General features: G+C 50.4%; 3 protein-coding genes across 3 annotated transcripts; 2 read left to right on the top strand and 1 right to left on the bottom strand.

The window, feature by feature from the left end:
• Window positions 1–1,657: 1,657 nt before the first annotated feature.
• On the top strand, window positions 1,658–4,830 carry ANOM_003854 (putative C2H2 finger domain protein; the record flags this gene model as incomplete). Its single annotated transcript, XM_015549111.1, has 6 exons — window positions 1,658–1,747; window positions 1,842–2,593; window positions 2,667–2,930; window positions 2,989–3,693; window positions 3,751–4,564; window positions 4,623–4,830. Coding segments are annotated over 6 exons (2,679 nt in total), but the record flags the coding sequence as incomplete, so codon positions are not given.
• Window positions 4,780–5,407, bottom strand: ANOM_003853 (uncharacterized protein; the record flags this gene model as incomplete). The annotated part of the gene is made up of 3 exons (XM_015549110.1): window positions 4,780–4,935; window positions 5,002–5,128; window positions 5,276–5,407. The coding sequence occupies 3 exons, from the start codon at window positions 5,405–5,407 to the stop codon at window positions 4,880–4,882; spliced, it is 315 nt and encodes a 104-aa protein (XP_015408813.1). The 3' UTR covers window positions 4,780–4,879.
• A 1,285-nt stretch (window positions 5,408–6,692) lies between these two features.
• Window positions 6,693–13,707, top strand: ANOM_003852 (chromatin segregase YTA7; the record flags this gene model as incomplete). Its single annotated transcript, XM_015549109.1, has 5 exons — window positions 6,693–8,796; window positions 8,857–11,782; window positions 12,505–12,728; window positions 12,790–13,100; window positions 13,173–13,707. 5 exons carry the CDS (start codon window positions 6,693–6,695, stop codon window positions 13,572–13,574), a joined length of 5,967 nt encoding a protein of 1,988 aa, XP_015408798.1. The 3' UTR covers window positions 13,575–13,707.
• Window positions 13,708–14,343: the final 636 nt, after the last annotated feature.

Raw genomic sequence — 14,343 nt, 5'->3', positions numbered from 1 at the left:
CGATATCGGGTGGGAATGCAGATCCAATAAAGACCGTCGACTAGTAAATAAGATTAGGTGGGTGCTGGAGTGATGTGCAGGAGTAATCATAATCATCAGCAATAATGAAATTGGGACGGCGTATATTCGCCCAGATTAGCCAGTATCATAAGTACCGTCTCGTTAGTCGGTATGTGGTGTCCCTTTTTCTCGCATGATGAAGTCTTTTTGAGGGAACTTTGTCATCCTTACAGGCACAGCCACGCTGGTATCGTGTGTTTATTGGCTCTCCTGCTGGTTGTCATGATGCCGATGGAGTTCTTCTCATTTTCCTTCATTTGCCAATCACGGACCACATACCACGCGTGCCATGGAGGCCCCCTTACATGACATTCCCTTCGTTCTCTCAAGAGAACGAAGTCCATTAGTCATGAACCTCATTCGTTTCAGCTGACGAATCCCGGGGAATCAATTCCCGATGTGGAGATTGACGGTGGGAGGGTCTCCGCCCTTTGCACACCCCTCCTCTGGAAAATGAAGTTGTATGTCCCGTCCGAGACGTCCATACCTTAGGAATGATGAGGCTGCAATTCCTCGCTGTCTAAGATCTAATCTATCTACATTCTACTCGTCCGATCCGACTATCCAGGGGTAGAGCTCTTTGTGCAATCAGTGGCCGCATGCTAGGAGCCCGTATGTACATACATACCTGTACACGCCTCGCTCTCTCTGTGTGTGTACCTGGAGTCATATCTGACGGAATGGGTCTGAGAAAGGAAGGGGATGGGGAGATAGTAGCTGAATGAGAGCAATATGTATGTACAGATATGCGACATGAACGCATGCCTTAAGAGAGAGAGAAAAAAGAAAAGAAAAAAGAAAAACGAATGAGTAAAATTCTGTTTTCTGTCTTTGATGTATGACAGATCTTAGTGAAGGGTTGAGTCGAGTCACGTTAATTTCCCCTCCTCAGCTCTCAGGTCATCTCCCCTGCAACCCCAAACAAGAATAGTAGAGAATCAACCAACTTCCATGCTCTGGCAGATCCTTAATCCCCATTCCTCCAATACTCCTTATGCTTCCCAGCTTCAATGGACCTCTGCAGTCGAGTTCCCGTTCATTGGTCCCTTCGTATGGATGCACAGACAGTACGTACTTTTGGGTCATGGTGTCTCCCCCCCCCCTCCCTCTCCTGTCCTGCCAATGTGGAAACCTTTCCTTTCTTTTTCTCTCTGAAGTTTGAACACGTTATCGCGTGGGGTTTTGCGATGGAGTTAGTGTCCACCCACCGGCCGTCGATCACATCGTCTATCCTTTCCCTTCTTCTCCGCCGTTGACATTGATGCTCCCTCTCGTCTTCCCTTGTCATTATTTTTTATTAATTATATATAGGGAGTGTGTTAATTAACCTTGTTCTATTTAAAAACGGATCTTCTTCACAGTCACATCCTAGTCTATGTTTCATCTCAGAACCTACTCAGCCTCACTGCCCGACTTTTCTCATCGGCTTCCCTTTTTGACTATGTTTGGTCTCGTCTCAACTATCACCATTCTACAAGAAGACCATTCTGACAGTGGATGGTGTCTACAAGTTATTATATTAGACTCATGGCCGGTGAAAGCTTCAAACACCTATATAAATCACTCTGCCACTCGATTCACGCGTTACCCTGACACATCCTCAATCCTCTGGCTTGTCGGTATATCCAAGACGGGGAAGCGATTATCGGCAAGGTCATTTTAGACAGCTGACTTGGCAGCGATGAACGTATGTGACCTTCGTCCGATCTCGTTCAGTCTTAACCTAATTGTCAACCCTCCATGAAATCTTCCAGTAAACTAACTATGCCCATGTGCTTTAGGAGCCTAACCCCAAAAGACTAGCTTGGGACAACTCCGGGGATATCCTCCAAGGCATGCTGGACCGGCAAGTCGCACCAGCCTCACCGCAGTTAGAGTACTCGTCGGATGGGCTTTTAGTCTCTGAGTACGCTCTAAGCGATCCAGCGTCTTTTCTAGGCCTGCAATTCGGTCCTGACTCTGCAGTTATACCGCACAGCCATCTATCGATGCTCAACCAATGGCCACCACATCACCAGCAAACATCGTCACCGCCGCCTCAACCCAGCTTAGATGTTTCTCAGTACCATCACCCGCGGTTAAAGAGCAACCAAGATGCATGGAACCCGCTTCAAGTAACCGGCGTGCCGGTGAACACGTCACTATGGGGGTTCCCTAACGCTAATAACCTCCAGCAGACGTCTGAAGGTGGCCGCAAATATTCGACGGGGCAGTACAGCGCAACTTCCGAGAGTGACAGTCATTATAACGGCTTCCACCCCTCAGACTCGGGATACTGCAGTCACAGCTGTGCCACACGGTCGGTCACCACGTCGTCTTACGCGGTTGATTCTGTCAGCAGCCCATTCTTAGCGCCGCATGAACATGAACAAGAAGATCGGTCGTCAATATTAGATCTCGGTCCATCCCACTGTGGCGACACAGTGGTCGATGCACTGGAGATGGCAGAATCATCATCTTTAATGTGTCATGATATGATTACATGTGATTACCCCAACTGCCCTTGGACGGGCAAGTGTCCATCCGATAAGAGGTATGCTTCCTCTCTTCGGCATGTTTGAACAAAATCATCATGCAGAAGGGCCATGAAGTTAATTAAGCAGCAGGAAGCATGAAGCGAGACATAGAAAGCTCTTCAAATGCGACGAGCCTGGCTGTACGCGGAAGGAAGGCTTCGGTACCATCAATGATCTTGCACGACATAAGAAGTGCGTCCACAAACAGGAGCCAGAGCGTGGCCCCAAAGTGCTGTACATGTGTTTCGGGCGTAACTGTCCACGCCGAGGCAAGGAATGGCCCCGGTTGGACAACTTCCGCCAGCATCTCTCCCGGATGCACAATGATGAGGATACAAATGAGCTACTGAAGAGGTAAGTTAGCTTGCCTATGGATACGTGAAAATAAAAAGCAAGCATTAACCTCGTCCAGGTCGCATGATTGGTATGAGTCTTGTGTAAAGCCACGAGTTGAGCCTTCATCCTTTGCCGACCACATCTCGGACGAGGTAACGGTTGCTGCTTCTGATTCAGAATATGTCAGGAGGGATTCGGGTCAGGACCTCTACAGTTTGCGATCTCCAGATACGCCTCTCTTTAGGCCATCTAATCAGCCGGGCCTCCAATCAAATAAGAACTCCCAGACTCAACGAAGATATTCTGCCCTGGACAGTACACCAAGGCTCCCTGCAAGAGATACTGCGCAGGGCCTTGAACTACCTGCTCTGACGACCCTCAACTTGAGCTCAAACACGGACCTAGAGCCTTCCACTTCTTCTCGGCTGGGACACGCCCAATCTGACAGAATGGAAAATATGGTATCCGAAATGGCTACTAACATGGTCAACGTCATGGCAAGTATGATGAACAGCAGTAGCAACGATAGTGGCAACAGTCAGCGCAGGCATAGCCACCATATGGGCGACAAATTAGAGTCACTTGAGCGGAATAACGGACTGTCCGATGAGAGGCGGGAGATGATGCAGAAGATTCTATCTGCAGCTCTAGACCAGGTGTCCGGAAACCCAGAACCTAGCCAGGCTGATTCACAGACGGTGCCTGACAGTAAGTCCGACAAGAAAGGTTGGATACAATGCGAATTCTGCACGAAGCGCACGCGGTTGCGCTGTGAAATGAAGTAGGTGAAGATACGGCGCTTTTATCTGCAATCAAGTCCTAACATTTCAACTTCAAGGAAACATAAGAAGCGCCATGAGCGACCATATGGTTGCACGTTCGAAAAATGCAGCAAGACCTTCGGTAGCAAAGCCGACTGGAAACGACACGAGAACTCCCAGCATTTCCCCTTGCAGAGTTGGCGCTGCACCCTTCCCGATGCCACGCAAGGGGATCAATCCTGTGCTCGCCTGTTCTATGACCAAGGAGAATATGCCCGTCACCTGAAAAAGCATCACCATGCAGAAGATACAGAGGTGCAGACTGCACTCTCCAAGAACAGCATCGGTCCGCATGGACAGTCACAATTCTGGTGCGGCTTCTGTCGTGACATCATTCCACTAAAAGGTCAGGGCCTTGCTGCGTGGAATGAGCGCTTCAATCACATAGATACTGAGCACTTCAAAAATGGCGAGCGGATCGAGGATTGGCTCCTCCCTTCGGGACATCTGACCAAGGGCCGAGAACGCGACGGAAAGGAACGAATCGGAACGCACGCAGATGGCGATGGTGAGCCTCCAGTAGACGATGTGAGCGATGATGATACTGTCGGGAGTATCTGTAACTCTGAGGGCGAGAACCCACGGGATGACACCCCGGTGGCGGCCCCAGAACAAGTACATAACCTTCCACTTCGCCAAGTGAACACTCATGTTCAAAACAACTCTCCTATGTTCAACCCTCTTCCCGATCAGACGAACTTACGAAAACGCAAATTCTCCGCCCCACAACCGTCTCTAGACTATTATATTCGGGCAGATATTCCGGCTATGGAGAAAAGATATAAGACCGATGATGCGATCCAATCCCATTATGGAAACCTCGTCTACTGCGTAAGTTATTCAGGTTCAGCTGGTTTGGGAGACGAAAGATAGGCTAACCCGAGAACAGTGTCAGTGTACGCAGGGTCCTTTTCCTTGGTCTTATACCGCACAATGCTTATGTTGCCCTCATAGCTTCTGTGGCAGTTGTGGGAGTGAGCGCCAGCCTCTTCCTAATGGATATATAGAATCCTCTTAGAGGGTGCTGTACATACATATTGAGCCTACCAGACTAGCTCTGAATGATATGAAAGTGACGTCAAAAGCTTACATTGACATACGGGGTATATACAATACAATGTTCACGTAGGATAAGATGAAAAGCCCTTATTTTTGGGTGCTCGTCAGCTCCCTAGCCTGCTTCTCCAGAGCCGCCACTTCTTCTGTGAGGGATTGTTAGGAGCAATGCGGGAGGTGAAAACGAATAGGAGAACTCCACAAACACGTACGATTCTTGGTATATTTCGACTCATCCATTTCAAGCTTCAGCCATGTCCAGTAAATCACTTGGTATGTGAAGATGGCTCCCAAGAAGACCTTGGCAAACGGACTTGCGAAGAGTTTGTACCGGGATACCTGGCTTGGGTTAGCCTTTATTTAAGCATGGTTATTTGACCTTCCAAACTTGAAGATACTATGAATATATCTTTGTTATGGAGACCTTGCGTTGGGCCCCATGGCTCAATTTATGATAGTATTAACAGCAAAGGCTGGGAAGCTTACCCCTTCTTTGAATGAACTGGATTCGTGGGCGTTCGAGTTGCTCCCGGTGGTGCTAAATGGTCTGCGAGATGGGAATGCAGTGGAGAGAAAACGTGACAGCGGGGGGCGAGTTGATGGCAGCCGGCGAAACATATTGAGAATGGAAAGAGATATTACCTGGTCAAGCTTCGTATGTACTGGGGTTAGCGGTAGTAGATTGAATCCTGTAGATATAAACATTTATATATATACAAGTTAGATTGAGTCGGGGATGGAAGAAGAATCGATGACTCAGCAGTCACATGACAAATAGGTCGCTAAAGCCGCATTCGGCAAGCGGCTCTGCATTAAATCATGATGGACAGGCGGGGAGGAGCCTAAGGACGATAAGCTTCGAGGACCTGGGGAAAGGTCGAGGTTCCTGACCGACTTATTTCTTCTTTCTTCCATCCTTTGGCACCTCGGGTTTGCGCCCTGGACTACGTCGAGATCCGGTCGGAGAGCGGTCAATATTGACCGAATCTATGCATCGAAAGCTGGAACTCTACTGTGAATAGGTTTACGGATGGTTTCAGTGGGCTCTACGTGGGTGGGAAGAGGGAGTGATGGTGCGGCAAAGGGACGACGGTTGAAGGGTTGAGCTGTTGTGATTTCGCATGACCAACGGAAAATTGACGGTACGGAATAGTGCTGCTGCGGTCGTGGAGCAAAATGGGCAAAATGACGCGGGTGAAGGCACGTGCACCGGGGCGCTAACCCCAAAGGAGGCCTAGCTGCGGCGCGGGTCTGTGGCTCGTGCCCCGGGAATGGCAGGACTAGCCGGACGGCCAGCTGTGGCTGGAGCAGGCCAGGCAAAAGGCGTGCGCGAGTCTTTCCGCCCTTCGATCTTCTTGTCCCACGCCCGTTTATTCGATGTTTTGTTACTCGTGTGGCAGCGTGGATTTTGGCCCATTTGACCGTTTCGTTTTTCGCTCGTTTCTGATTCTGGTGCGCCATCTCCTGTTCTTCTGTCACTGGATGCGATCGGGCCCTTTCCTTCCCGCACCGGCTTTTGTCGTGAGATTCACTGCGATTTCTCTCTCCCGGGGCCCTGCGCTTTGCGCTTCGCCGTAGTCCCGTGGTATATATAACCACCTCTTGTCCACGGGCGGCACGTCGTCCCCCCAACATTGATGTATCGTGTCTGCAGGGGAGCTTAGGTCTTTGTCTGGTTGCATGAGAAACAATACCATTGTCTTGTGCTGAATGGCAGTGTCTGCTTGGGTCTGTTTACTTTTCGTTTAAGGTGACAATACGTTCTACTTTTCCATTCACTCAGTTCCTGGTGAGTTCCATCGATATCCCTACATCCCCATCAGCCTCCCCGGGCGCGAATTTCTCGTGTCTTTCATGACCTATCACATGGCAACTTGTCTCAAATCACTCTGTCTTTGCTCACATGGCGATCGTCAAAAGAGATCCAACCCCCAAGCCTTTCTGGCGCGATACTATGGCTCGTATGAAGCGCTCAATCGAAGAAATCGCCAACAAGTCCGATTCGGACGACGACGACTACAGCGACCACCCCCGCTCATCTCGCCGCTCCGCCTCGCGTTCTAAATCGAGGAAGAAAGCCAAGCCATCGAAGAAGAGGGCTCGTCGCCGTTCCGGCGATGACATTATCTCTGACGATGATGATTTCTTCAGTGAGGATGAGGAATTGTCTTACGACGAGTCGGAGGAAGAAGTTGATGACAACGCTCAGAGGAATGCGAGAGGCCTAGTAGCGCGAAGGGCAGCCACGAACCGACCACTTTATAACGAACCCGATTCAAGCAGCATCGAGGACGATGACAATGAAACAGAAGACACCTCACCAAAGAAACGCAAAACTGCCGTAGTCACGCTGAAATTGGGTGATGCTTTGAAGCGACAGCCGCAACTGGACCAAGGGAGCCGACGAGTCACCCGGCGTACACGAGGCGCGTCGGAAGACATTTACGCGCTCACCAACTCGGGTCGCCATGTGGAAACAGTCGAACGAGGTACACATAGCCCAGAGGCCGAAGTAATACGACCAAATCGCCGCGGATCTCGCTCATCGAAGCAGGTCCCCACAGTTATGGAGGAGGATGAAGATACTCAGGAGAAGCAGGAAGAGTATATTGAAGAGACCACGGATATCAAAGGCTCTCAGATCGAGATTATGGAAAGTGCGCACGCCAGCTTCGAAGAAGGGCCCATATCCGCCGGGGATGGCCTGCAGGGAGCGGCAGATGCTGACGAGGGATTTGTGCCCGAGTCTGAGAACGAAGATGCTGAGCACGAAGATGATGACGATGAAGACGAGGGCCCAGTAACCCGGAGAAGAACTCGTCCAAATAGAGGCCAGCAAATTGAGGAGCCCGAGCAGCCAGATGAAGAAGAAGCCTCGGGGCCTCGTCGCTCCAGCCGAAAAAAGCCGAAGAGTTCTCAACGGAAACGATCAAACGATGAGGAGAGCGACTTTGAACCCGAAGAAGAAGACTCAAACGATGATGATGAGGTATCCCAGACCGGAAAATCCAACGGCTCTCCCCGTAAAGCCAGTCAAGCACGCGATGATGAAGAGGACAGCACCGCCGGCCGGCGTCCTGGTCTTCGCAAAAGGGCGTCTCGATCTCGTGGGCAATCCGAAGCGGCAGCTGATATTGCAGAGGAACTCGCCGAAGAGCTTGAGGATCTGAGGGGTGGTCGACCTCGTAGAAGGTTGCAGGCGGATATTGTGTATGAAAAACCTCGGCGCAGCCGCAAGGATGTGGATTATCGAATCATACGACCGGATCTAATTCTACCGATTGAAGAAGCTGAGAACGAGGTCAATGAGTCTCCCTCGCGCCGTGGTGGCCGCGGGGGTGGAGGCGGCAGTAGCTGGCAACGCACCCTATTCCCGACATATGGGCCTTTCGGAGGCGGCGGCCCGGCTGCAATTCTGGCTCCACCGGGAGCACCTGCTGCGACTGGAGGCGTTGACAGTGATAGCAGCGATGATGAAGGGTTGCATCACCCGCGTGGCTCTGTTGCCGGTGTAGGGTCCGCTCTTGGGCCACATGGCGCTGGTCTTCTCCCCGGCCAGACCCAAACACACGACGCTACACAGGGTCTCTCAGGGACACCGGCAAACCTGGGCAAAGTCAAGGATAAACAGGCGCTTGCGGATGCAGACCCGTTAGGAGTGGATATGAGCGTCACTTTCGACAGTGTTGGAGGCTTGCAGGGACATATTGATCAGTTAAAGGAAATGGTGTCTCTTCCTCTGCTATACCCGGAGATCTTCCAGCGTTTCCACATCGTGCCGCCTAGAGGAGTTCTCTTTCACGGTCCCCCTGGAACGGGTAAAACTCTTCTGGCCAGGGCCTTGGCGAACAGTGTCAGTTCCGAGGGCCGTAAAGTCACATTCTACATGAGAAAAGGAGCTGATGCGCTAAGCAAATGGGTGGGTGAGGCTGAAAGGCAGCTGCGACTGCTATTCGAGGAAGCTCGTAAAACACAGCCTAGCATTATCTTTTTTGACGAAATTGACGGTGAGTGAAAAACCCCTCAAGAGTGCGTTCTTGCAACACTACTGACTTGTCTACCTCCAGGTCTGGCTCCTGTGAGATCAAGCAAACAGGAACAGATCCATGCGTCTATTGTCTCTACTCTACTAGCGTTGATGGATGGTATGGATGGCCGTGGTCAGGTCATTGTTATTGGTGCCACTAATCGACCGGACTCGATTGACCCTGCTCTACGCCGTCCGGGTCGTTTTGATCGAGAGTTCTACTTTCCCCTACCGAATTCCGAAGGTCGGCGCGCTATTCTCGACATCCATACTAAGGGCTGGGATCCGCCTCTTCCAGGACATATAAAGGATGAGCTGGCTGAGATCACCAAGGGCTATGGAGGAGCCGACCTTCGTGCTCTTTGCACAGAAGCCGCCCTGAACGCGGTACAAAGAAGATACCCCCAGATTTACAAATCCGATAAGAAGCTTCTTATCGATCCGAAGAACATCAATGTCACCCCGAAGGACTTCATGCTCGCCATCAAGAAGATGGTCCCATCATCGGAGAGGTCCACTTCATCTGGCGCCTCGCCACTCCCTAAGGAAGTTGAATCCTTGCTTCGTCATCCTCTGGCGGACATTAGAGCTCTGCTCTCCGAAATCCTTCCACAAAGAAAGCGGCTTACTGCTCTGGAAGAAGCACAATTTGAGGAGCCCGAGGGCGCTGGAAGCTTCCAAAGCGAGCAGATGCAGCAAGAATTCGACAGGTCGCGAGTTTTCAGGCCCAGGATGCTGCTTCGCGGACTAATGGGCATGGGCCAACAGTATCTGGCGGCTGCCATTTTGCATTACTTTGAAGGACTGCACGTGCAATCGTTCGATTTGCCTACTCTCCTCAGCGATTCGACTCGGTCTCCGGAAGCAGCTGTCATACAGCTGTTTGCAGAGGTCAAGAGGCATAGGCCAAGTGTGATTTACATTCCCAACATAGAAACTTGGTCCGAAACTGTTGGGCAAGCCGTGCTCTCCACCTTCTTGGGTTTGCTGCGGTCGATCCCTCCCACCGATCCTGTCTTGCTACTCGGAGTCCAGGAGCTGACTGGTGACGAACCGGACACCGGGTTGCTACGGCAAATGTTTGGGTTCTCCAAGAGAAACTTCTACGACCTGAAAGCGCCAGGAAATGAAGCGCGGTACGAGTATTTCAGCAAGGTGGTTGAGTACATCAAAACCTCGCCAGCGCATTTTCCGGATCCTGAAAACCGTAAGAAGAGGGAACTCGAAACTCTGGAGGTTGCACCTCCGCCTCCAACAAAACCCGCAACGCCGCTCACCAAGGAGCAGCTAAAAGCCCAGAAAAAGAAAGATCACCAAACGCTGAATCTTCTGAAGATTAGAATCCAGCCTATCATGGATCAGATCAAGAAGTACAAACGGTTCAGAACCGGTGTGATCGATGAGTCTCAGATCCGGTACCTCTGGGAAGAAGAGGATCCGAACACCGTCACAAGCGATCTACCGATTGAACAGCGGACTACTTTCCGGCCGTTCGAGAAGGCTTATGACAAACACGGCGTCCCGGGACTCTGGGAAACCGTGTCGGGTAAATTCTTTTACAATATGGAAATCGTTACCATCGAGAAGCGCCTCTCCAATGGATATTACAAACGGCCCAGCGACTTCCTGGCGGATATAAAACGACTGGCCAAAGATGCACGACAAACTGGCGATCAAGAGAGAATCTTGAGGGCCAACGAGCTTCTGTCTAACGTTGAAGTTGATATTTCCACCATCGAGCAGGCTGAACCGCAGCTCGTCGCAGAATGCGAGAATGTCTACATTCGGGAATTGGAAAGGGAGAAGCTCGCAGCTGAAAAGGCTAAGAGGGCCGAGGAAGCGGAAAAGGGAGGCTTTTTGGGTCATACAGCGAACCATAATGTACCGCATGGTAATACTGAGTCCGGTCCTTCGAGTGGCCCTGTGGTGTTAGGCGAGACATTCCCCGCCCTCCCTCCCAAAGAACAGGTCAGACCGGTGACACCGACACGGCAATCAACGGCAAGCTTCTTGACAAATGGCTACCATCAAAGCGGAGGCTCAGATCTTAATGATCTAAGCGGCCATGGACCGACAAGCAACGGTTCACATGAGTCGAGGCCAGATGGGGACGGCGATGTCTACATGACTAATTCGGAAGATCACTCGGGCACAAGAGACACACAGGGCAGTTCATTTGGGCCATCTGCACAACCAAAGCCACCATATTCCCACACAGCGCCTTCCCAGCAGATACGACGTGAATCAGGTCTCTCAAGCTTCTCGCAGAAGGGGCCAATGACCCCAATGGCTCCGGGATCTCAGCCACACGATTATACCAACGAAGCTTCAACTACGCAGACAACTTCAGGCCAAAAATCGTCGGATCAATCATCTCTCCGACCAAACTATACGCAAAGTCCCATAGTAGGTCAAGCAATAAGGCACGATTTCCCTGACCTTACCCAGTACCCAGACCGGGTGGGATTAGAAGAGCATCTACCAGACACACAGCAAGGTGACAGCAGCCAGCCGTCACCAAGGCCCCGTGATTCCCTCCCCGGAAACGCAGATTCGCAGCCCGAACACCTTGTGAATGGCAGTCAGTCGCAACCAAAAACACAACCACCCGTGCCTCTTTTCGATGAATCGACGAAGCCGTCATCTCATCCGCCAGCTAATCTCCATTCGATACTGAACGATGAGGACCGCTCACCAAAGCTAATTGTGGACCTTGAGTACGTCCAAAATCTACACGAGCAGCTCACCCAGCGGACGAGTGGTTGCTCGGTGGAGCAGCTTGAGCAGATCAACACTAGCCTAATGGATTATCTGTGGCGCACGCGGGGTGAATGGAACCGCAGCAAAGTGGCCGCTGGCATCCGGGACTCATTCAATGAGATCCTCGAAGACATGCAGGCAATGCAAGATATTGGCCCTATCAGTCAAAGGACGAAGGACCAGTTGGGTTCATCATTCGAACACCTGTAACCATGCTGCTGCCCACGTCAAGAGAAGGAGATCCCTTAATTCACTTCTTCCCTTGCCTTCACCCCTTAATCTCTCTCCCTCATCCTCTCTCTTTCTCCATCTCCTTTCTTTCCTACCCACTATCTTCTTCTCTTGGTATAGGGTTGAATTAGGGGTGTTTGTGTTTTTTGACAATGGACTTGTGTAATGAAGTCAATGCTGGCTCTAGGACTCTTTTCTTTTCTTTTATCCTCTTGTCTCTTCTACCCTCAAACTATACCTATCGTGTTTTACATTTCTTATCTTGCTCATCATCTACGGAATGGCTGTTCTGAAAGCCTGCAAAGTGTTTCTTTTTGGTTGGTACTACGGATTCTAAGGGCCGTGTTTTTTTTCCTTTTATGCGAACGTGGACTCGTGCATGTATGCTTTAAGGCATTTCATTTACTTCAAAATTTGTAGACAAGCTTGTAGATAAAATGCATCGGACACCAAAGCATCATTGACTACGGAGTAGAATTGAGTAAATAGATCCCAGAGAATTGAACCGTATGCAGTGAACATGTGACGCGGCCAAGACACCAGCCTGTCCTTTCCCGAAGGAGCGCGATCATCACCGCCTCGCCAGATTTCCTGCGGCAAGAACACTACGAGTTATCTCTCCCTCCCTCATACAACTCCGACATTGTGCTGCTTATTGTCGCGCACAATTTTTAATTGCAACACTCTTTGCGGATAGCGCTGCAAAGGCTTTACACGACACCCAGCCACGATATTATGACCCCAGCCTAAATACTCCCCGCCAACAGTTAAACTCCGTTCGATCGCTATTCCAGGACAACCATAGTTGTCCTATACAACGCCATGGTAAATTGGCTCAGTCTCGCCGTACCGTTCGCCTACCTAGCGTCCTGATCGGCTCCCTAGCAACCTTCTCCTCATTATACCGCAAGCGCAAAGCCCGTATGTTCAGCACCGTTTTGGAAAAGCCACGTTCATCAGTATACTAACCAACAACGTTTAGAAAAGGCGTACTCTCTAGAACCATGGTTCCCTGCTCACCTGCAACGAGATATCTACTTCTCCCTTCTTCACATTGACCCGCCTGCCACCTCTTCTAAGGAGAAGAAGGCGCCCGCTGTACCTGAGTCGGTGCTTAAGGCTGCGCTTTTAAGACGTGCAGAGGAAGATATCAAGCGGGTTTTGGCCCTGCGTAGTCAGAAGCAGGCTTTATCTGTGCTGCTTCAGCGCGGTAGTGTGGGTGATGATCTGTGGCAACGGTTTCAGAGGGCGGAGAAGGAGATGGAGGATGAGGTTCGCGATGTTGTTTCTGAGGTTGGTTTTTCTCTCTTTGTGCTTCGCTTTGGGGCATCTTGAGGATGTGGTCACTAAATGGTTCGAATATAGGCCAACGCATATGTACCCGGTTGGGGCCAAACGATTTTCCAGTCTGCCAATGAAATGATGAACAACACCCTCTACCGCGAGCGCATCGCTGAACAGCAGGCTAAGCTGGACGAGGAGCGTCAATGGTGGGAAAAGAGGAGAGCCAGCATCAAGGAAGGCTTCATGAAGGAATTGGACGCCGAGGACTCTACTTCGACCGCACCTTCACAGAAAACCGAAGCTCCGACCGACACGACTCCTACCACGACCAGCAACTCCACCCCTGCAACAAAGACCCCCGAGTCATCTGGTGCGCCGTCCTCCGTAACTGGAAGCGATGACGATGCTGTTTTGGTCGAGGCTGATGAGCAGGCTGGGAGTCCAGCGTCCCAAAGCAAGAAGAAGAAGAAGGGCAAGAAATAATGGTTTCACGCTCGTGTTTCTCTCTCTTCGATTTTATTCATGCATTAAAAGATACTCTTACACTTTTTCCATCATACGCATCTGTACTTTGTGCTCAATATAACTTGGTGTTAAAAGAGAGACAAGTGGTGTTTCTTGGCTGGTTAGCTTTGCGCGATACTTCTCTCTTCTTGGTGAGAAAGTATACCCTGGGCGAAACAGCCCGTTACTGTAACATAAATGTCAATCTTCCACCCTGTCACGAAAACAGCCCGCCAGGTTTTCTGCTGTAATGTATGTTCACACTCGAACAACTTGAGGAACTTTCTCTCAAATATAAGCACAGGTTGATAGTGTCAATATTTGTTACTGTTTAACTAGGTTCTGGGCCGGCTGGCTCAATGGTAGAGCGTCAGTCTCCTAGTAGGCCATTGGTCAATGATCAAAACTGAAGGTTCTGGGTTCGAGTCCCAGGTCGGTCGTATTTTTGCTTCTCTCTCTTGTTAACTTTTTTGTCTTATTTTTCGTTATGATTTGTGGCCATGTTGATACATCAACCTCGTTATGTGTATGTTGAAGGACAAGATAACAGTATCAGAACTCCAGAACTTCAGTCCAACATTGTCTGGAGGGCGTGGATCTAGACAGAAGTACCCGGTGCTTGTGTAGAGTGTTAACTATACTATGGGTTGGGCTAAATTTCAGTTGTTGACTTCGGTCAATCGTATTAACACTCTGGGGGGCACAATTGGGCTGGTGATATAGAAAATATAAGCTCAAGTTAGTACCT

This window comes from Aspergillus nomiae (genome assembly GCF_001204775.2).
Source record: "Aspergillus nomiae NRRL 13137 chromosome Unknown contig00067, whole genome shotgun sequence".
Lineage (NCBI taxonomy): Eukaryota > Fungi > Ascomycota > Eurotiomycetes > Eurotiales > Aspergillaceae > Aspergillus > Aspergillus nomiae.
Note: the sequence above shows the minus strand (reverse complement) of the source record. Positions and strands in the feature narration are given on the sequence as shown.